This window comes from Diceros bicornis, chromosome 34 (genome assembly GCF_020826845.1).
Source record: "Diceros bicornis minor isolate mBicDic1 chromosome 34, mDicBic1.mat.cur, whole genome shotgun sequence".
NCBI classification, from domain to species: Eukaryota; Metazoa; Chordata; class Mammalia; order Perissodactyla; family Rhinocerotidae; genus Diceros; species Diceros bicornis.
Window position 1 is genome coordinate 23,397,874 of NC_080773.1, and position 21,895 is coordinate 23,419,768.

The window sequence follows — 21,895 nt, forward strand, 5'->3', positions numbered from 1 at the left end:
TCGCCAAATTATGTTATAAGTGTCAATACAAAATACTGAGCTAGTTATGTAATAAACATGGATGAAACCCAAATATAAAATACTGAGTGGAAGTGTCAGTTGATGAATGCATTATACAGTATGCCATTTATCTAAGTTTTAAAAGCCTCCATAAATACCATATATTGTTTATGGTCAAACACAACGTAGTAAGAGAACAACACTAGGTTGGGAATCCTTGAGGTCAGAACATTAATAAATTGTAGTGACACAGGCAATTGAAAGAAAAGGAGCCTGAATTGCTTCTCAATTTTATTTCTCATTTTTTAAAAAAAATTCTGACATAACTTTGGGTAATACTTGTATTATTTCTGTATCATTCTGTATGCATGAAATGTTACGAATATTTTTCAAAAGCTGGGATGCCACAAAGTGAACTAAGTGTGCCTTGGTAATTTTTAACAATCAAGTCCTCAATGATGCAAGGATTCTTTTCATTTGAGGCTCTCGGATGAAATACAGGTTTTATGCAATTACCCCCAGTTATTTGCACGTAGAAAGACAGGAAAACAAATATCAATATTCATATAAGATCCTGAAGTTTTAGAACATTATTCCCATGGGAACAGCTCTTGAGGAAGATCTCCCATCTTCTCCTGGAATATTTTATCAAAGGTTTCAGCTTGGGCCACCGTGAAGTAATTTTTCCAGTCTCCAGAAATGCCTACAAACATGAAATAGAGACTGAGATCAGATCTAGGGGGAGGTCTGCAGTCCCCAACACATCTCCTCCTGGATCTATTCCTTCTGTCCACTGGACATGGAAATTGTAGCTAGTAGAGCAGAATGACCAATGGCTCAATGGTGGGCCGTCATACCTGGGCAATCATAGGTGTTTACGCTTCCACCTGCCTGGAAACGATTTCCTATATTCTCCTTTCTCCCAACCCATCCTGTATACAATCACCAGCAATACTGTGGCCATATCTCTGACACATCCGGAATCTGGCCACTTCTCACCACCTCTATTTCTACACCTCGGTGCAAACCAATCTCATGTCTCTCCTGGATTGTTGTATTAGACCTCTCACTTGTCTCTCTGTTTTTGATCTTTCTCCTCTATAAGTTATTCACGGTGTGGCAGCCATCTTGATTCCTTGAGAACCTGAGTCAGATCATGTCCCTTCTGGCTCAAATTCTCCAAGGACTTCTGGTTTCACTCAGTGAAAGTGCTTATGGCTTCAGGTGATTTGGTCGCTGTTACTTCTCTGACTCCATCTCCTATGACCATCCACTCACTCACTCTACCCCCTCACATTGAGTCTTCTGATTCTTCCTCAAACATTCTCCTTCCTCAGACTATTTGCATTTCTTCTTCCTTCTTCCTGGAATGCTGTTATCTCAGATACATGCATATCTTCCCGGTTTGTTTCTTTGACCTCTTTGCTCCAATGCAAATTCTCAGTGAGGTTCTCTCATATTACTCAATTAAAAACTGTAAATCCCCATCCCTGCTGTATTTTACTTTATAACACTTATAACACTTAAGATATGGTATATACATTTCCTTTGTCTGTGTGTGTGTGTGTGTGTGTGTGTGTGTGGGCGTGTCGCAGGCATTTCTAATCTCTGTAAGTTTTGGAAAGTCACAAACTTTTCTTTTAAATTGCCAAAGACTTAGTGTTTCAGAGAGTCATAGACACCTAGTATGTACTCAAATATTTGTTGAAAGGATGACTGAAAGAATGAGGAATGTACTATTATTATCTCCATTTTACAGGTGAGGAAAAAAGACTTGGCGAGGTTACACAGTTAGAAAGTCATGGATGTGGATTTGAAGCCAAAGATTTTATCACAGAAGCCATACTCTTAATTATACAATTATATTATTATTTCTATATCATATAAATTAATACTTGGTATTATATGAATATATTAACTAAATTAATACATCAAATTACTATATTAGAGAATAATATATAATTATATATAAATTAATATATAAAATATAAACTATATACTCTTATATGCATAGAAGTGATATGACAGAATGTCTAATAAATAATTGCTGCCCTAGAAACAGCCACTGTTACTCTCAATCTCATTGTTATCTTCATTATTAGCATAATCGTTATTATTATTAACTTCTTGTGCTTATATATCATCCATAAGACATCTGACTTTTGGGAAGCCAGAAAGAGCTCTTTGAGGCACCAGAGTCTCTGTAAATTCAATATGGCGGCCGCCTATTAAACATCAGTCCAGATGAGAGAATCTAATGTTTCTATGCAGGAGCCTCAAGTTCTAAATCTTACCCATTTTCAAAATCCTACAAAACTTTTTGATGTAAATTTCAATTTATGTCTCTCCTTAGTCCTTGTCTCTTAAAAATCTCCCCAAACTCTTGTGTATTAGTTTTCTAGGGCTGCTGTAACCAAGCACCCTAGACTGGGTTGCTTAAAGAATGGAAATGCATTTTCTCACAGTTCTGGAGGCCAGAAGTCAGAGATCAAGGTGTTGACAGAGTTGGTTCATTCTGAGGCCATGAGGGAAAGAACTGCTCCAGGCCTCTCCCTTTAGCTTATAAACGGCTGTATTCTTTCTATGTCTTCACATCGTCATTCCTCTGTATTCTTCTCTGTCCAAATTTCCTCTTCTTTTAAGGACACCAATCATATTGGATTATGGCCCACTTGAATGACCTCATTCTAACTTAATTATCTCTGTAAAGACCCTCTCTCCAAATATGGTCACATTCTCAGGTACTAGAGGCTGGGGCTTTAACACATGGATGTTGAGGGGACACAATTCAACCCATAACATCTTTTTCGGTAGGAAGACAACTTTAAAAAGTTCTATGAAGCATTAATATATAATAATGGCTAAATGATGTTAAGTTTTTGATAAAGTTCATCAGAGCTTCAGGTCATACTTACTATATTTACTGTCTAGTGTTAACAGCTATACTTCAATGATTTTGATATTCTGATCTGTCATATGTTTAGATATGTCATAATTGGATGGGCAAACTGTCACCAGCTTGTTGATTATGATACTTTAAACTACATTTCTTTAATAAACTAGTACATTATGGTTCTATTATTTCTTCCTTCTGTTTATTGAACAAAAGTCTTAGAATGTCTAATCCATGCCAGGCACTATCCTCTAGGATAAAAATCATCAAGGATAATAATCACCATAATAGTTAGAGAAAGCTATTGCTTTTATATGAAATTAAGATAGGTCACCAGTAATGGAGACTTTAACAGCCAGGATTCTCCTAGGTGCAGTTGGTATGTTTAGACCTCAACGGAAAACAAAAGTATTTTTCCTGTGTCCTGAGCAGAAAAGTGCCCCAAACATCATGAAAGTAGGTCGAACAGAAGAGCTTGTGACAAAGAACACCCACCATTTGATATGTCTTTTCACGATGTCATGATTTATACAGTTAATTAACTATAATTGATGTACTTTATTTTAAAATTATTCTTGGACCTGTATGTGCCTCCCAGATGAAAGAAAGGACACAGGTCAGACCTGAGAGAGGAAGGTAGGATATTATTCCTTTTCTTTTTCTTTCTTCCTTCTTTCCTTCCTCCCTCCCTCCCTCCCTTCCTTCCTTTCCATGTTGATTTCACCCATCTATCCGTTTTTAGTCTGCTCTGTCCTAGAATGGTGAAGTTGTAAACCATGGTGGTTATGTTTCGTCTCTAGCATCAGAGACCTGGTTTTCAAAGGGACTTGTGTCTTACTAGCTGCATCAATTATCACACTTTTCTGAGGAAAATAATACCCCATGAGATTGTTGTGATGATTCAAGTACAAGCTACATATGGAGTCAGATGATTAGCTTAGCAATAATAATCACATGGTTTGTTGTTAACTATTATCATTATTATTATATCTATCCCTTTCAACTCTCTATGCCGTATAACAAATCCATGAGTAATTGGAAAATATTGAAATCCAATATGGTTGCCTTCTGGAGGAGTCATTCTAGACAAGAGTAAATGGTGGGTGTACTCATTGAATTATGCACCAAATTCGAATTCATCCCCTCTATTTTGTCTCTGCCAAAATTATGGATTGTAAATTCCCATTGCTTTTCTCTCTTAAGCAATCATCTTTTGTCCCTTTAACCATTTCATACAAGTATTGTACATAAATATAACATTTTAACTCTGTCAAACTCTGATGCATAAAAATCAATCTAAGAATGGATAATCTCTCTATGCTAGGTATTCCCTTTACTATGCCAAAGGCTGGGCTTGCTACAGGCCTTTTTATTTTAAACAACAGAAATTTATTTTCCCACAGCCTATAGGCCTGAAATCCAGGATCCAGGTGTCAGCAGGGTTGCTTTCTTCTGGAGGCTTCTCTCCTTGGTGTGTAGATAACTGTCTTCACATGATCTTCTCTTTGTGTGTGTGCATTCCTGTGTCCAAATTTCCTGTTCTTAAAAGGATACCAGTCGTATGGATTAAGGCCCACCCTAAAGACGTCATTTTGACTTAACTCTCTCTCTAAAGCCATATCTCCAAATACGGTTACATTCTGAGCTAGTGGGGGTTAGGACTTCAACATGTGAAGTTTGAGGAGACGTGATTCAGTCTACACACTCCTCCTTCTGATCGCCCAACTCCAAATTCATGTCCCTCTCACATGCAAAATACGTTCACCCCATCCCAACTGACTGGAAGTCTAAACCCATTCCAACCTCAACTCTAGTCCAAAATTTCATTTAAATATCCTGTAAATCAGGCATAAGTGAGCCTAAAGGTAGGATTTAATCCTGAGGCAAGATGCCTTTCGAACTGTGAACCCGTGGAACCCAACAAGTTATCCGCTTCCAAAATACAATGGTAGGAAAGGCAGAGCATACATATTCCCATTCCAAAAGGGAGAACTCAAAAAGAAGAAAGGGGTCATGAGTCCCAAGCAAATCCAAAACTTAGAAGGGCAATTCAATGAGATTTTAAGGATCAAGAATGAGCCTCTTTGTCTTGAAGCTCTGACCTCCTGACCCACTGGGGTCGTAGCTGCTGTCCCCTCTGCCCTGGTTGGTAGCCACCACCTGCTTGAAGTCTTTTGAATCATTGAAGTTCTTCCTTCCATGGATCACTATCCTAGATGTAGTTGAACTATGGAGTTCTGGGAAAAGGAGCTCCTATTACATGTAGCAGACGCTTTGCATTCAATCTGAGCCCAAGGATATGGACATGATTAATCTTTCATCATGGAGGGTCTTACAATGTCTGATAGCAAGACAGGCTGTCAGCTACGTGAAAAGTCTCTTGTCTTTCCTTTTCTCAGTTGAGTTATTCTTTATACATTTATTTATTCAGGAGAGTTCTCCATGTTAAATTACCAGTGGGGTAGCACCAACATGACCATCCCCGGTCTGGTCCTCATTTCCCAGGTGAATCCCACCTGGCAGGTTGGCAGGCGTAGTGAATTAACTTGGTCGGTGTTTGTAGAATGGGTATGCACCATGTCAAATTCTGAGGATAGAGAGTCTGAATGAGGAGAGAGAGAGTGACCTCACATAAATCAGATCACCATTGCAGGCCTAATAAACTTTCTCTGAGTGCCTGCAGCCCACATCAGTGCCATGAAAAGAGACTCCATGAGAAGGACATCTGAGAAGTTCTCTGGGTGGTGAGCAATTAGAGTTGATAAATTCAAACACTCCCTAGTCCCAACAGTTAGTGCCCTACTGTAAGCACCAGAATTCCCTCCACATATTCTGATACATTTTGAAGGGAGAGCATTTTCCTTTACCTTTTCTTGTAATTAATGCATTCTTATCTAAATATTCACCCTGGAGGAGAGAATAATTGGACATCTTGTTTTCTCTCATGACCTGAAAGGAGCTATTCTTGAGGAGTGAGTTCAGTTCTTCTGGTTCTAATTTCTTGCCCAGGAATTGGCAGATCTTCTCTACAGTGCTTCTTGTGTCCTAGAAGAAGAAAAAACAAGAGAGAGGATGTGAAAGAGAAGCAGCATAGAAAAGGAGGTGAAAAGCAGGAAACAGCAGTGTGAGGACAAGGAGCAGAGGCAGAGGAACTACATGAGAAGTGAGAAGTGATTGGTTGGATGTGACTAGGAGGAATTAAGGGAAAAGCTAAAGACAGAGGAGCACAGAGGATGTAAAAGATGCAGGATGCACATGGATTTCCCAGTATGGTGGACTTCATGACACCTTAACACTAAATACAGGGCCTGGGTTCTCTAAACAGACTTTCAGGAAGTCTTCTAGACAATTATGATCAGGATTAAGCAAAGAGAGGTTCAGGGAGAACTTGACAAAGGTTGAAGGGATTGATTTCAAACACTGGCTGTGCCATGAATCAATACCATTGTCCATAATTAACATTGGAATAACACAGAGAGTTTCATAATATCTTCACATATATTATGTCAATAATTAGTACTTGGCACACGATCCTGGGATATTATTACCAGAAAATGGATTTTATAACCATGAAGACTTTGCTGTAAATCATAGACCTTCCTCCTAGAGCTACAATGCTTTAAAAAATTTCTTCATCCCATGAGCCTTCATTATGATCTAACCAGAAAGCACACAACCGTAGCAATGACTTCAATAAATATTCATTTTGTGCTTGAAAGCATAATCACTGCAAGGTATGGGAGCATGTACCTGAGGTAGCCAAGCTCGTTACAAAAGGCTTCTTGGTAAAAATGAAGTTCATGTGGAGGTCATGCAGGATTAGACAGAGGTAGCCAGAGGATCATGATGGGAAGTAATGTGTCTCAGAAGCAAAAGCATATGTTTATGTTATTTTCTCTTTTCTGCATGGCACCACTAATAGGTAAAGTTCTTCTTTCCATGTTTTAATGACCCTTACTGGTTTTGAGCATCATCTCACAGCTTTTCCTGCTCATCACAGCTCAATCTAGTACTTGGCGTGGCAGAATAATTACACAGACTGGTTTCATGACTTTGTCTTTCTTCTATCCGTCAATCTGGGATGCCAGACAGTTGGACACATGTCTGGAACCAAACTTGTTTCTACCCAGTCCCACCTTCTTCCTCAGTCCCCTCCCACCACTAGGTTATCAGCAGCATCATATGTCCAACCTCTAAAATTTTACAAACATTGCCAATGTGAACATAAGCCATTTTCCTCTGTCTCAGTGCATGAAAAAAGACCTTTGGATGTTGTAAGATGAAACAAAAAAGAACACATGAATGAAGAGAGCATGGAGCTTGGGTTATGTCAACCGGAAGTATGGCAAAGAAAATAGGGAGTTGTTTTCACTCCTCATGACCCATCACACGGCTAACCTTTGACTGAGAAGGTGGAATAGAGACACAGAGGAATGGAAGGAAGTTAGAGGGAGTGAAGGTGGTGGTGAAAGGATGTGTGTTAACCATAAGAACCATAGTTACCTGTTTCAGCTCTTCATAACTCAGTATCAGGACGTTCTCCTTCCCTTTCATGGACATCCAGCCATGAGTGTGGTCAAACCAGGATCCATACGGCACTGCATATTGGGGAGGCAGAAAGAGGGGGTCGATTACAAAGTCTATGAAAGCAGGGATCCATCTATCATATTCACTCTTGTGGGCACAGTTAATAGCACAACGTCTGGCACATGTAGGCCTGTCCTAAGAATTTGCTGAATAAATGAGAGTAAAGATGTAAAACTATTATCCAATATCATGCAATTACCCTGTAAATACCGTTGTTTATTTGGAGCAGGCTCTGTACCTAGTTTTCAAGGGTGTCTAAGGGGATCCTGTCCAGAGAGCCATGTGGCCTGAGGAATGGTATTTTTTTGTGCCTCAAATCAGTTTAACGTTTAGAAATTTTGGTTGATAGGTCATTCCTACAGCCCTTGAAGATATTTTTCTCTCTTCTTGCCGTCACTGATGCTATTATAATTATTGTTCCTTTGGAAATTATCTGTCTTTCCTTCGGTTTAAGGTTTTCTTCCCTTTTTGCTCCTACAGCTTTCCTAGAGACTAGGCAAAGATTTCTTTGTAATAATTCTTTGTGAGGTTAGATTTGGTTCTTCAAACTGAGATTTCATTAATGGAGGAAATTCTTAGGCATGTCTCCTTGAAAATTTCCTTTCTCTATATTTCATTTTATCTTAGAATGTAAATCTTCTCACTCTATCCTCAATGTCTTAACTATTTGATTCTCTTCAATGGCTATCTACCATGCCTAAGCACTTCTTAACTCCAAATGTAGTGGAAAATTAATTATCAACTGAGAATTCTACTTTGTTAAACTATCATTCAAGAATGAGCATAAAAGAGACATTTTCAGGCAAAATACTGAGAGAACTTACCACTTTTGTTATGATAGAACTAGGCTAAGTGATACTTTATGAGTAAATAAAGTGAATCCAGGAGGAAGGAACAATCAATGAGTCAAGAGGCAATCCAAAGGTAAATAAAAAATATCATGACACAAACAAAAATGGAAGCACAATATATCAAAACTTATGGTTGCAGCCCGAGCAGTTCTAAGAGGGAATTTCATAGCTTTACACACCTACATTAAGAAAAAAATACTGAAATAAAAAATTTAACTTCACACCTCAAGGAACTAGAAAGAGAAGAACAAACTAATCTCAAAGTAGGCAGAATTAAGGAAATAACAAAGATCAGAGCAGGAAAAAAATGAAACAGTGACAAGAAGAAAATAGAATAGATTAACAAAAATAAGACCTTGTTTTTTAAAAAGATAAATAAAATTGAGAAACCTTTAGCTCGATTAAGAAAATTAAGAACAGACTCAAATAATTAAAACATGAAGGAAGAGGCACTACAACTATTGTCACAGAAATACAAAGGATCATAGCAGATTACTATGAACAATTATATGCTAACAATTTGGATAACCTAGAAGAAATGCATAAATTCCTAGCAACACACAACCTATGAAGACAGCGTCATGAAGAAATAGAAAATCCGAATAGTCCAATAGAAAGTAATGAGATTGAATCAATAATCAAATATTTCCCAAAAAAGAAAAACCCAGGACCAGATAGTTTCCTGGTAAATTCTAGCAAACAGTTAAGGAAGAATTAAAACCACTTCTCCTCAAACTTCCAAAAAATTGAAGAGGAGGGAACACTCTCCAACCCTTATTATGAGGTCAGCATTTCAGCAATACAAGGGCCAGATAAAGACACTATAAGAATGGAAAACTACAGTCCAATATTCCTGATGAATATAGATGCAAAAATTCCAAACAAAATATTAGCAACCTCAATTCAAGAGCACATTAAAAGCATCATACATCATGGGATGCAAGGATGGATCAACATATGCAAATCATTAATGTGATACACCACAGTAACAGAATGAAGGATAAAAATCATATGACCGTTTCAGTAGATGAAGAAAAAGCAACCTTCCCATGTTAAAAATTCTCAACAAATTAGGTAGAAAAGGAGTGTTCCTTTCTCATCATAAAAATGGTCATATATGAGATGCCCACAGCTAACACCATTCATTAATGGTGAAATATTAAAAGCTTTTCCTCTACGATTAGGAAAAAGACAAAGATGTCCACTGTCGCCATTTCCATTCAGCAGAGTTCTAGAAGTCCTGGCTACAGTAATTAGGCAAGAGAAAATCCAAATCAGAAAGGACAAAGTAAAATTATCTTTATTTGCAGATGACATGATCTTATATGTGAAAAACCTCAGAGACTCTGCCAAAACCTGGTAGAACTAACAATTGAACTTAGTAAAGTTCCAAAATATAAAATCAACACACAGAAAACAGTTGTGTTTCTACACACTAACAATGAACTCTTTGAAAGAGAAATTAAGAAAGCAATCCCATTTACAATAGCAGTAAAAACAATAAAATACTTCGGAATAAATTTAATCACTGAGGTGAAAGACCGGTATGCTGAAAACTATAAGACATTGATTAAAGAGATTGAGAAGACACAAATTAATGGAAAGATATCCTGTGTTCTTGGATTGGAAGTATTAATATTGTGCAAATGTCATACTATCCAAAACAATCTACAGATTCAGTGCAATCCTCATCAAAATTCCAATGGTATCCTTCTCAAAAGTAGAAAAAAGAAATCCTAAAACTTGTATGAAAGCACAAAAGATCTCAAATAGACAAAGCAATCCTGAAAAAGAAGAAGTAGGCTGGAGGCATCACACTTCCTGATTTCAAGCATTAATACAAAGCTATAGTTATCAAAACAGTATGGTACTGGCATAAAAACAAGCACACAGACAAGTGGAACAGAAGAGAGAGTCCATACATAAATGTGCACGTATATGGTCACCTAATTTTTGTCAAGTGCACTAAGACACACAATGGGGAAAGGATAGTCTCTTCAGTAAACGGTGCTGGGAAAACTGGATATCCATGCTGAAAAAGAATGAAACTGGACCCCTATCTTACACCACTCACAGAAATTAATGCAAAATGGATCAAAGACTGACATGTAAGACCTGAAACCATAAAACTCCCAGAAAAAAACATAAGAAAAACATCCTTGATATTGGATTGGCAATGATTTCTTGGCTAATCACCAAAAATACAGGCAACAAAAGCTAAAACAAACAAGTGGGACTACATAAAACTAAAAAGCTTCTGCACAGCAATGGAAATAATCAGTAATCTGAAAAGACAACATATGGAATGTGAAAATGTATTCTCAAAGTATATATCCGATAAGGGGTTAATAACCAAAATTTAAAGAACTCATACAACTTAATATTAGTAAAGCAAATAGTCCAATTAAAAACTGGGCAAAGGACCTGAATAGATATTCTTCCAAAGAAGACACACAAATGGCTAGTAGGTATATGAAAAGGTGCTCAACATCACTGATCATCAGAGAAAGGCAAATCAAAACCACAGTGAGACATCACATCACAGTTGTTAGAATAGCTGTTATCAAAAAGATAAGAGACAACAAACATTGGCGAGGATGTGGAGAAAAGGGAATCCTCTATACACTGGTGGTAGGAATATAAATTAGTACAGCCATTATGGAAAACAGATGGCAATTCCTCAAAAATTTTAAGATAGAACCACCACAGGATCCAGCAATCTCATTCCCGGGTATATATATGAAGGAATTGAAATCAGTATCTTGAAGAGATATCTGCACACTCATGTTCATCTCAGAATTATTTCAGCATTATTTACAATAGTTAAGATAAGGAAACAACCTAAATGTCCTTTGATGGATGAATGGATAAAGAAAATATGTATATATACTTGAATATTATTCAGTTATTAAAAAAAAAGAAATCCTGTTATTGGCGACAAACATGGGTGAAACTGAGGGGCATGATGCTAAGTGAAATATGTCAGACAGAGAAAGACAAATACTGTATGTGTCACTTCAATGCATAATACAAGAAAAGCAGATTTCAGAGAAACAGAGAATAGAATGGTGGCTGCTAGGGGATGTGGGGAGAAGGAAATGGGGAGATATAGGTGCAAAGGTACCAATTTTCAGTTATAAGAAAAATAAGGTCTGAGGATCCCATGTACAGCACGGTAACTGTAGTCAATAACTCAGTATTACGTACTTGAAAGTTGCTGAGAGTAGATCCTAAGCAGTCTCAGCACACACACACAAAGACCTAACTATGTCAGGCAATGAGTGTGTTAATTATCTTGATCTTGGTAATCATTACACAATGTACAGGTATATCAAATAATCACCTTTAAATATATCCAACTATATCTGTCAATTCTTTCTCAATAAAGTTAAAAAATAACAGGTTTGAATGATTACAAAATTAAAGTACAAGCAAGTATTACCACTATCATCACTTCTGTTCAACATTGTCCCATCCCCCTGGACAATGAGGTAAGAGAAGAAAAAATAAAGACAACATATGTGTAGTAGAAATGAAGAAAAAATAGTCATTCCTTAAAGTTTGTATTTATACTTTATAGAAAATCAAAGAGAACCTACAGGGAGAGAATGAGAATTAAGAAGCGAATTCATTCAGATTGGTGAATAACTGATCAATATTCAAAATCAGTTACATCCCCAAATCAGGCACAAACAACTGGAAAACGTAATTTTAAGATGTCATTAATCTAGAAGAAATGAAATACATCTAAAGTAGAGTTGCAAGCTTTTTATAGCAAAAAAATCATAAAAGATCATATAAGACATCAAAAAAGCTTTAGCTAAAAGGAGGCATAAACAATGTCTATAAATGAAGAGATAAACTAAGTGAAATATACCAATTCTCCACTAATTATTCTGTAAAATTACTATAGCGACAATCATAAAAATACTGACAATAATGAGTGTCACTGAGGATATGGAATAACATGGACTTTCATATGCTATTTTTGGGAGTATAGATTGATACAACCGCTCTGCATAATCATTTAATATTATCTTTTAAAACTGTAAATTCACCTTCTCTGTGCCTTAGCATTTCTACACTCAGGTATATAAACCAGAAAGAAAGTCACGCACATGTGAACCAGAGAAGAATTATTCTGAATACCCTTAAACTCGAAACACCTCATTTATTTTGTAACTTTGGACGTACCATTGTTAGGAGAAGCATTGGACCAAAAATCTAACGGCTTCAGTGATGCTTGCAAACAGCAATTGATTGTGATTCTCCCTTGACCAAACCTAATCCAGTAGCACTCATGATGCTGGTATCATCAGTCTTGGGAGGTGGGACCTAGGCTAGAGGACCACGCAGGCCATGAAAGCATCCTTGGGGTCTTTTTCATTGGAAATTCTAGGGTTCAAGGTTCCCAGAGCATGGGTGATGAAAGGGTTGCAAGCTCCAGGAGTCCTATAGATGCCTTACCTTGCTGGGGAGGAAATGTGTCCAGAGAAGGGGATCCCCTAAGGCTTTGTTATCATGTATGATCCAGAGCTCTGCTCTAACGTCCAGGGTCCAGAGCAGGCACTCCTGTTGCCTGGGTCTAAGGACAATATTTCCTTGGACATAAATTCCCAAGGTTTCTTCATTGAAATTGAGGAAAGAGTTCAAAATCGGCTGTCTACAAGGCTGCAGACAACTCAGGATGCTGGTATTAGTTGATAACGATAAAGATTTTGGTGTTGGTGGTTCTTGGCTAGATAAGAAAGAGGCCTGTTTGTGAGTTTTAAGGCACAAATAAGCAAGATATTGGGATAGTGGTGAGGTTTACAGGACATGTCTTCATCACCTATGACTGTTGATTGGGCTCTCCTGGATTCCTGGTGACAGCTGAAGCACAATTCAGACTACTTTATGCACCAAAGGGAAAGATCAAATATAGCATTGATGAGGGGGTGTGTTCTCTTCATGTCTGGGCTTCCACAATAGGGTTTCACTGTTGCCTTTTTTCTGAAAGAGGAACCTGAAGGAAAGCAGGAGATAGGGCTGACGAGTTCAGCCAGGATCAGCTCAATAAGAAATACAAGTGCCAGGCTTTGCAGATTGGACTTTATGCTGAGGGCAAACAATTCAGGAAACGTGAATTGTTCAATATCTATCAGGTGATTGCAACATAGCCTAGAAGGGCCAAAGTGCATGAGGTGAGGACACCAATATTGAGTCTGTTATATGAATCTAGGTGAAAATTAACAGTGGCTCTGGTTAATGAAGCACAAATGGAGGGCTGGCAAGTAAATATTTATTATTTAACAAAGGTGCATTAGTTGCTTAGTGTGTGGCAAGTACCACTCTAGAACCTGGGGTCAAGAATGAACAACTCAAAGAGCTTTCATTTTAGTTGGGAGACACATGCAATAAAAAAATAAATAGAATAAATACTCATTGGTGATGAGCACTAAAAACAAAAAGAGATAAGCCTATAGAGATGGGGAAGGATGATCTTACATATAGCATTGAAAAAGAAAACTTCCCCAATTCAGAGACATTTCAGCAGAGACCAGAAGGAAGAGATTAATCAAGGTCATGGGAATTGGAGATTAAATAGAAAGGAAAGTGGTGAGGGGCATGGGGGAGTGGGATGGGAAACAGATGACACTTGTGTGATGTCAGAGTCATGCTAAGCTTGGGTGAGGGATGGTTCTATTTATTGTATAAGATCCACCTGCAGTGGGAGCCGTTTGGGACTTGGAGGGAATTATGTTCAGTTTCGAACATATTGAACTATAGGTGTCTGTTGTTCTTTCTAGTGAAGATGTCCATGGGCTGTTAGAGAAACTCAGCTGAAGCTATGGAGATATAGCACAGCTGAGATATGGGACTCATCACATAGTTTTGAGAAAAATTGCAAAATTTCAAGTATCTGCGAAAGCCTAGATCCTTCATCATTAAAAGCATAGAGATTCTAGGATAATTAATATATTTTTGAGGCAGATAGGACAGGGGGATTACGTTTTAGAAAGATGCATCTCAAAAATGGTGGAAAGTCAGGACTGTGTTGTCCAGGAAGCCAATGAAAAGCTGACTTTCAGACAGTCACAAATTATGAGAGAAGAGAAGAATACAAGTGCTCTGTGTTCATATTGGACAGGCCTGGAGACTCAGAACATAGCTAGGATGGTTTATGATGGGGCAAGCTGAAAGGCTGGCTGGAGTTATGCTGCTTGGCAGGAGAAAACGTGGACTTTGAAATTTGGGTCCAATGGTGATGGAGCCTTATGCCCCCAGGATGATGTAGAGATCTCAGGCTGGGTGTTAGATGAGGTCTGAGAAAGGCCTCTGACAATCCCCTAGCTTCCATATTTTATATTCACTCACCATTTCCTTGGATGAACCATTCAAAATATTGTTCCAGTGACTCTGGGTTCTTAATAAATTTTGAACTCCTCCAGAAAAAGTAACCAGACAAGAGAGTATCTCTGGGATTTCTGACAAGGTAAAGAACCTTAAAGAGAAAATTGGATAACAAAAAATCAACACAGTCATTTCCCATCCTTCTTTTTTTTTTTTTTTTTGGGAGCAAGATTAGCCCTGAGCTAACATCCATGCTAATCCTCCTCTTTTTGCTGAGGAAGACTGGCCCTGAGCTAACATCTATTGCCAATCTTCCTCCTTTTTTTCCCCAAAGCCCCCGTAGATAGTTGTATGTCATAGCTGCACATCCTTCTAGTTGCTCTATGTGGGACACGGCCTCAGCATGGCCGGAGAAGCAGTGCATCAGTGCGCGCCTGGGATCCGAACCCCGGCCGCCAGTAGCGGAGCGTGCGCGCTTAATCGCTAAGCCACTGGGCCGGCCCTCCCATCCTTCATGATCTTCATAAAAATGGAGAAAAAGCCAATTCCTAGAAAATGCACATTAAATATCAATGGATTCTTTTAATAAGTTAGTTATTCATTAACCAATATATAGTTTTATGTTCCTAAGAACCAGTCACTGAAGTAACACTAAGAATATGACAATGGAAGAGGAACGCATTTTCTCTTCCCTCTGGGATGTCATAGTCTACTCACAATGGGAAGCAATTGAAGGTTTATTTTTCATTTTATTCATTTATTTATTTATTTTTTCTGGGAAAGACTCACCCTGAGCTAAAATCAGTTGCCAATTTTCCTCTTTTTTTCCCCCTCCCTGAAGACCCTGTATATAGTTGTATATTCTGTTGTAATTCCTCCTAGTTCTTCTATGAGCCGTTACCAGAACATGTCTACTGAAAGAGGACTGGTGTACTTCCGTACTTGGGAACCGAACTCAGGCTGCTGAAGGAGAGCGCACCAAATTTTAACCACTAGGCCATCAGGGCTGGCTCACAACTGAAGGTTTTAAAAGGTGAGTGCTTTAAATTTTTATAGTATAGTTTAAAGATTACTACTAGGAGATGGATTAATAAGCTGTCCTATATTCATAGATACACAGCAGATCTTCTCATGGTATAAGCCTATTTATAAGAAGTTCAAACTAGCAAAACTAATTTATAGAGTTAGAAGTCAAGGGAGTAGTCACCTCTCTGGGTGAGCATTGATTGGGGAGGCACATGAGGGAATTTTCTGGGTGAGTGGAAATGTTCTAAATCTGGATCTGGAAGGTAGTTACCCGATTATCAGACATTCGGCCCTGTGCAGAACATCCATAAGACATTTGCTCCATAAGACATTGGGTCCACAGCAAATGTCTTTGATATTTGGTCATATTTGTTCCTATTCAAAATGTCCACGGAGACAGTGGGTCCACACATCAAAAGGTCCTTGATATTTAGTCCCATCTGTGAGCATTTGGCATAGACCAAATATGCTCATGGATGTTTTGGACAGGACTATATGTCAAGGAACTTTTGGCATGGACCAGGTATCTTATGGGCCAAGTGTCTACCGGACATTTTGAACAGTACCACATATAAAGGACCTTTGGAGTGGGTCAAATGTTTATGGATGTTTTGGGCAGGACAAATGTCCTGCAAGGAGTTAACCCAGTTGTGTACATACGTAAAGATTCAACAAGTTAATACTTAAGTTTAGTGCACACGTACAGACACACACATGCAAGAACATTTGGCATTTGAACATCTGACTTATACTCTGGATTCTGCACGAACTTCCTTTGTGACGATATTCTAGGCCCCAACTCTCATTAGGCCTCAGTTTCCCCAAGCGGGGATTCAACAAACACCAATAAGCACATGTAAATGAGTATATTCTAAATAAGCCTAGGAAGTGATGGGTCAGAACAAAAAAAACTTAATTGTGCTGCAACACATTGTGAAATTTCCAGGAGAAAGGAGAATATTATTCTGAGCTTCACAATCTGGTTTAAGCATAAAACTTTTAAAAAACCCACAAACCAATGAGCAGCTTCTAGCAAAGTATGTTTCTAAAAACGATCTGAGATATGCTAGATCCTGCATATCCAACGATCTCTCCTGGGGATTATCTTTTATCCCCAGGAGAGATTCCTGTGACTGCTGAGCTCAATAGAAAGCTATATATAGGAAGATATAGTAGTTAGAGCAATCAGCCGTGATGCCAGAGCAATCTCCCTGGATTTAGGCACTGACTTACGAATGGGCTGCTTTCCCCCCGGGCAACTCCATGCCTGGTGCTTCTACCTAAGTGGCAGGAGGCATTGACCTAATTAAGATTGGCTGATTATTTTTTAGAGCAACAGAGTGTGATTGTCTAATATGTAACAGTTATAAATTCTGGTTAGGTTTAAAATGTGGTTTTCTAAGATTCTTGCTCTATCACTTCACTTTGCCTCGTGTTTACCTCTGGCTGGTATCACATGTGGAGGGGTCTACACCCTTGTACTCAAGTATGGACTGTGGCATCACCAATGCAGAATCTCAGGCCCACCCCAGACCTAGTCAGTGAGGCCTCATTTCACCCAGATCTCCAGGGGACTCCCGGGCACATTAGAGAGTGGAAAGCATTGACCAAACATCTTGACCATTGAGCACTGACCTTGGTCTTGGAACTGAAGAGAGACTTGGGGATGAGTTGGGTGGGAAGGTGGGAGCTGATGAGGCGGGGGCCTTCCCTATTCTTTAGCATGTTATACCCATACTCAGTCTCTACCCAGGGTGAGCGTTCCCAAATGGGCACAGATTGGATCCACCTGGGATCCCCCTTGGAGTGAATCAGGCAGAGAATTTCAATCAACCAGTTTGTTCCTGAATAAAGAAGGAAAAATGATGGTCACTCATTTTAATCTGACTTCAAAACAATTGTGGTAAAGCATACATAACATAAAATGTACCATCTTCACCATGTTCAGTAGTGTTAAGTATATTCATGTTGTTGTGCAAGGATCTTGCAAAACTGAAACTCTGTACCCATTCAACAACTCTCCATTTTCCCTCCCTCCAGTCCCTGCCAGTCCCTGGCAACCACCATTCTCCTCTGTGTTTCAATGAGTTTGATTACCCTAGATACCTCATCTAAGTGGAATCCCGCCATTTTTGTCCTTCCTGACTGGCTCATTTCTCTCAGGATAACGTCCTCACAGTTCACCCACGTTGTAGCGTGTTTCAGAACTTCATCTTTTTAAAGGCTGACTAATACTCCATTATGTGTACGTAGTACATTTTGTTTATCCACTCCTCTGTCAATGGGCATTTGGGTTGCTTCCACTTTTTGGCTATTTGCTTAAATCCTTCAACCTGCTCCTAGTGCCCTTGGCTTTTCACCACCTCGCCACTTCCAATGTCATCAGCCTCAGTCTCTGCCCAGTTTGCCTTCTCTCTAACCCCTCCTTTCATACAAACGTGATCCTCATCCTTTCGGTCCCTTGAATTTGCCAGGCTCTTTTCCAATTCCTAACCATCATCCATGCTGATACCTTTACTTGAAACTATCCCTTTTCACTAAATCTTTTCACATTCATTCTTTCATCTCCACTTAGACACCATTTCTTTTACGTTTTTTTTCTTTTTTTTTGGCTCTGATAGTTGTGTTTATTCTTCTCTCCTCAGTTTAACTGAGGTGTAACTGACGAAGAAAAATCATCTATGTTTAAGTTTTACAATGTGATTATTTGATATACGTATACATTGTGAAATGATAGCCATGATCGTGCTAATTAACATATCCATCACCTCACATAATTACCTCATTTTTTCTCTTTCTTCTATAAGGACTTCACTGATCATCCTCCTCCACTCTTCCATATAAATATCTGACTGTGCCTTGGGATTCAATCCTCTGGATTCCCCTAATACCTTAGATTACCCCCTCTGGAAACTCATCTTACCATGTAACTGCCTGGCTGAAGCCTTTTCTCTGACTGTACATGGCATCAGGCCACAGCTCTATTCCCCCAGAGCAGTATGCATCCTCTGGCATATAGAAATCGCTCCATTCGTCTACCGCATGAATGAGGGACATGACCACAGCCTGTCCCAGTATCTGATCCTGCTTCCTTACCTGATTTGAGGTAAGTAACTGTTAAGACATCTTCATCCTTAAACACAAAACTCTCCCGCACTTCTCTCAGGACTTCAGCTGTGAAACCCGTGGTGACGAAAGGTATCCCTTCATACCACAGATACCCATCTGACATTGCGATGAGCTCTTTGTTCTTGGTGTTAGAGTCTCGGCTGTAGCCTCTGTTGGAGATACTGGCAGCTGCTAGGAGTTCAACTTTTATACTAAAGATAGAACAATTATTAATCTCTCCCAGGTTGATGAGGAGATGGCCTGTTGATAAAGAAAAGTGGATACTGATAGAGAGTCCCAAGGTTGATGATATTGAGCAACTATGAAGTCATTCAGAGATCATTCTAGGGTAATCTGAGTTGGATTTCATGAAAGGGAACTGGGAATCAATAAGAAGCCCAAGGTCATAGAAATGTGGGCAAAACTAAAAATTATTTTTCATAAGCTTTATTTATTTATTTATTTACTTGTTTATTTATTCACTTATTTATTTATTTTTCAGTTATCTTATTGGGGTCATAGTGGTTTATATTATTGTGTAATTTCAGGTGTACACTATTATATATCAGTTTCTATATAGACTGCATCGTGCTCACCACCAATAGTCTAACTTTTATAATTCACCATATATATGTGCCCCTTTACCCCTTTTACCCATCCCCCAACTCCCTTCTCCTGTAGCACACAATAATCTGTTCTCCTTATCCACGTGTTTGTTTATCTTCCACATACAAGTGAAATCACACAGTATTTGTCTTTCTCTGTCTGGCTTATTTCGCTTAACATCATACCTTCACGTTGCACCCATGCTGTTGGAAATAGGACGATTTTGTCTTCTTTTATGGCTGTAGTATGCTGTTGTATATATATACCACGTCTTCTTTATCCATTCATCAGTTGAAAGGCACTAGGGTTGCTTCCACATCGTGGCTATTGAGAATAATGCTGCAATGGAGATAGGTGTGCATAAGTCTCGTTGAATTGTTGATTTTAAGTTCTTTGGTAAATACCCAGTAATGGGATAGCTGATGGTGTGATATTTCTATTTGTAATTTTTGGGAAAACTCCATACTGTTTTGCATAGTGGCTGCACCAGTTGCACGCCCACTAGCAGTGTAGGAGAGTTCTCTTTTCTCTACATCCTCTCCAACATTAGTTATTTTTTGTCTTGTTAATTATGGGCATTCTGACAGGTGTAGGGGGTATCTCATTGTAGTTTTGATTTGCATTTCCATAATAATTAGTGATGTTGAACGTCTTTTCATGTGCCTGTTGGCCACCTGTATATCTTCTTTGGAAAAGAGTCTGTTCATATCCTCTGCCCATTTCTTTTTTCTTTGTGAGGAAGATCGGCCCTGAGCTAACATCTGCCAATCCTCCTCGTTTTTTGCTGAGGAAGACTGGCCCTGTGCTAACATCCATGCCCATCTTCCTCCACTTTATATGGGATGCTGCCACAACGTGGCCTGACAAGCGGTGCGTCGGTGCGCACCCGGAATCCAATCCAGTGGACCCCGGGCTGCCGCAGCAGAGCGCACGCACTTAACCACACCACCCGTCTGGCCCCATTCCTCTTTTTTTATTGATTGGAGAAGATTATCCCTGAGCTGACATTAGTGGCAATCTTCGTCTATTTGGTATGTGGATCACTGCCTCAGCATGGCTGAGGAGTATGTCCGTGCCCAGGATCTGAGCCGGCGAACTGGGGCTCCAAAGCAGAGCACACCAAACTTAACCACTATACTGCCTGGCTGGCCCCCTTCTGCCCATTTTTTGATCTGGTTGTTTGTTTTTTCTTGTTGAGTTGTATGAGTTCTTTCTATATTTTGGAAATTAACCCCTTGTTGGATATATGATTTGCAAAAATTTTCTCCCAGTTGGTGCATTGTCTTTTAATTTTGTTCCTGGTTTCCTTTGCCCTGTAGAAGCTTTTTAGTCTGATGTAGTCCCATTTGTTCATTTCTTCTTTTGTTTCCCCTGCCTGAATAGACATGGTATTCAAAAAGATGCTGCTGAGACTGATGTCAAGGAGTGTGCTGCTTATATTTTCTTCTAGGAGTTTTATGGTTTAAGGTCTTGCATTCAAGTCATTAGTCCATTTTCAATTAATTTTTGTGTATGGTGTAAGATAATAGTCTACCTCATTCTTTTGCGTGTGGCTGTCCAGTTTCCCCAACACCATTTGTTGAAGAGACTTTCCTTTCTGCATTGTATGCTCTTGGATACGTTGTTGAATATTAACTGACTATAGATGTGTGGTTTTATTTCTGGGCTTTCAATTCTGTTCCATTGATCTGTGTGTCTGTTTTTGTGTCAGTACCATGCTGTTTTGATTACCATAGCTTTGTAGAATATTTTGAAGTCAGGGCTTGTGATACCTCCAGCTTTGTTCTTTTTTCTCAGGATTGCTTTGGCTATTTGGGGTCTTTTGTTGTTCCATATAAATTTTAGGATTCTTTGTTCTATTTCCTTGAAGAACGTCATTGAGATTCTGATTGGGATTGCATCGAGTCTGTAGATTGCTTTAGTTAGTATGGACATTCTAACTATGTTTAATCTTCTAACTCATGAGCATGGAATATCTTTCCATTTCTTTCTGACTTCTTCAATTTCTTTCAGTAATGTCTATAGTTTTCAGTGCATAGGTCTTTCACCTCTTTCTTAAGTGCATTCCTAGATATTTTATTCTTTTTGTTGTGATTGTAAATGGGATTGTGTTCTTGACTTCTCCTTCTGCTAGTTTGTTATTAGTGTATAGAAATGCAACTGATTTTTGTAAGTTGATTTTGTACCCTGCAACTTTGCTGTAGTTGTTGATTATTTCTAATAGTTTTCTGATGGAATCTTTCAGGTTTTCTATATGCAGAATCATGTCATCTGCAAACGGCGAGAGTTTCACTTCTTCCTTTCTGATCTGGATTCCTTTTATTTCTTTTTCTTGCTTACTTGTCGTGGCCAAAACCTCCAGTACTGTGTGGAGTAAGAGTGGTGAGAGTGGGCATAACTGTTCCTGTTCGTGTTCTCAGAGGGATGGCTTTCAGTTTTTCCCTGTTAAGCATGATGCTGGCTGTGGGGTTGTCATATATGGCCTTTATTA

At 38.8% G+C, this 21,895-nt stretch overlaps 1 protein-coding gene across 1 annotated transcript; it reads right to left on the minus strand.

Moving 5' to 3' along the window:
• Positions 1–547: 547 nt before the first annotated feature.
• LOC131397888 (sulfotransferase 2A1-like) lies at positions 548–18,922 on the minus strand. The gene is made up of 6 exons (XM_058531001.1): positions 18,787–18,922; positions 17,326–17,534; positions 14,689–14,815; positions 7,397–7,491; positions 5,761–5,938; positions 548–703 (listed from the first exon to the last, which is right to left on the minus strand). The coding sequence occupies exons 1-6, from the start codon at positions 18,920–18,922 to the stop codon at positions 591–593; spliced, it is 858 nt and encodes a 285-aa protein (XP_058386984.1). The 3' UTR covers positions 548–590.
• Positions 18,923–21,895: the final 2,973 nt, after the last annotated feature.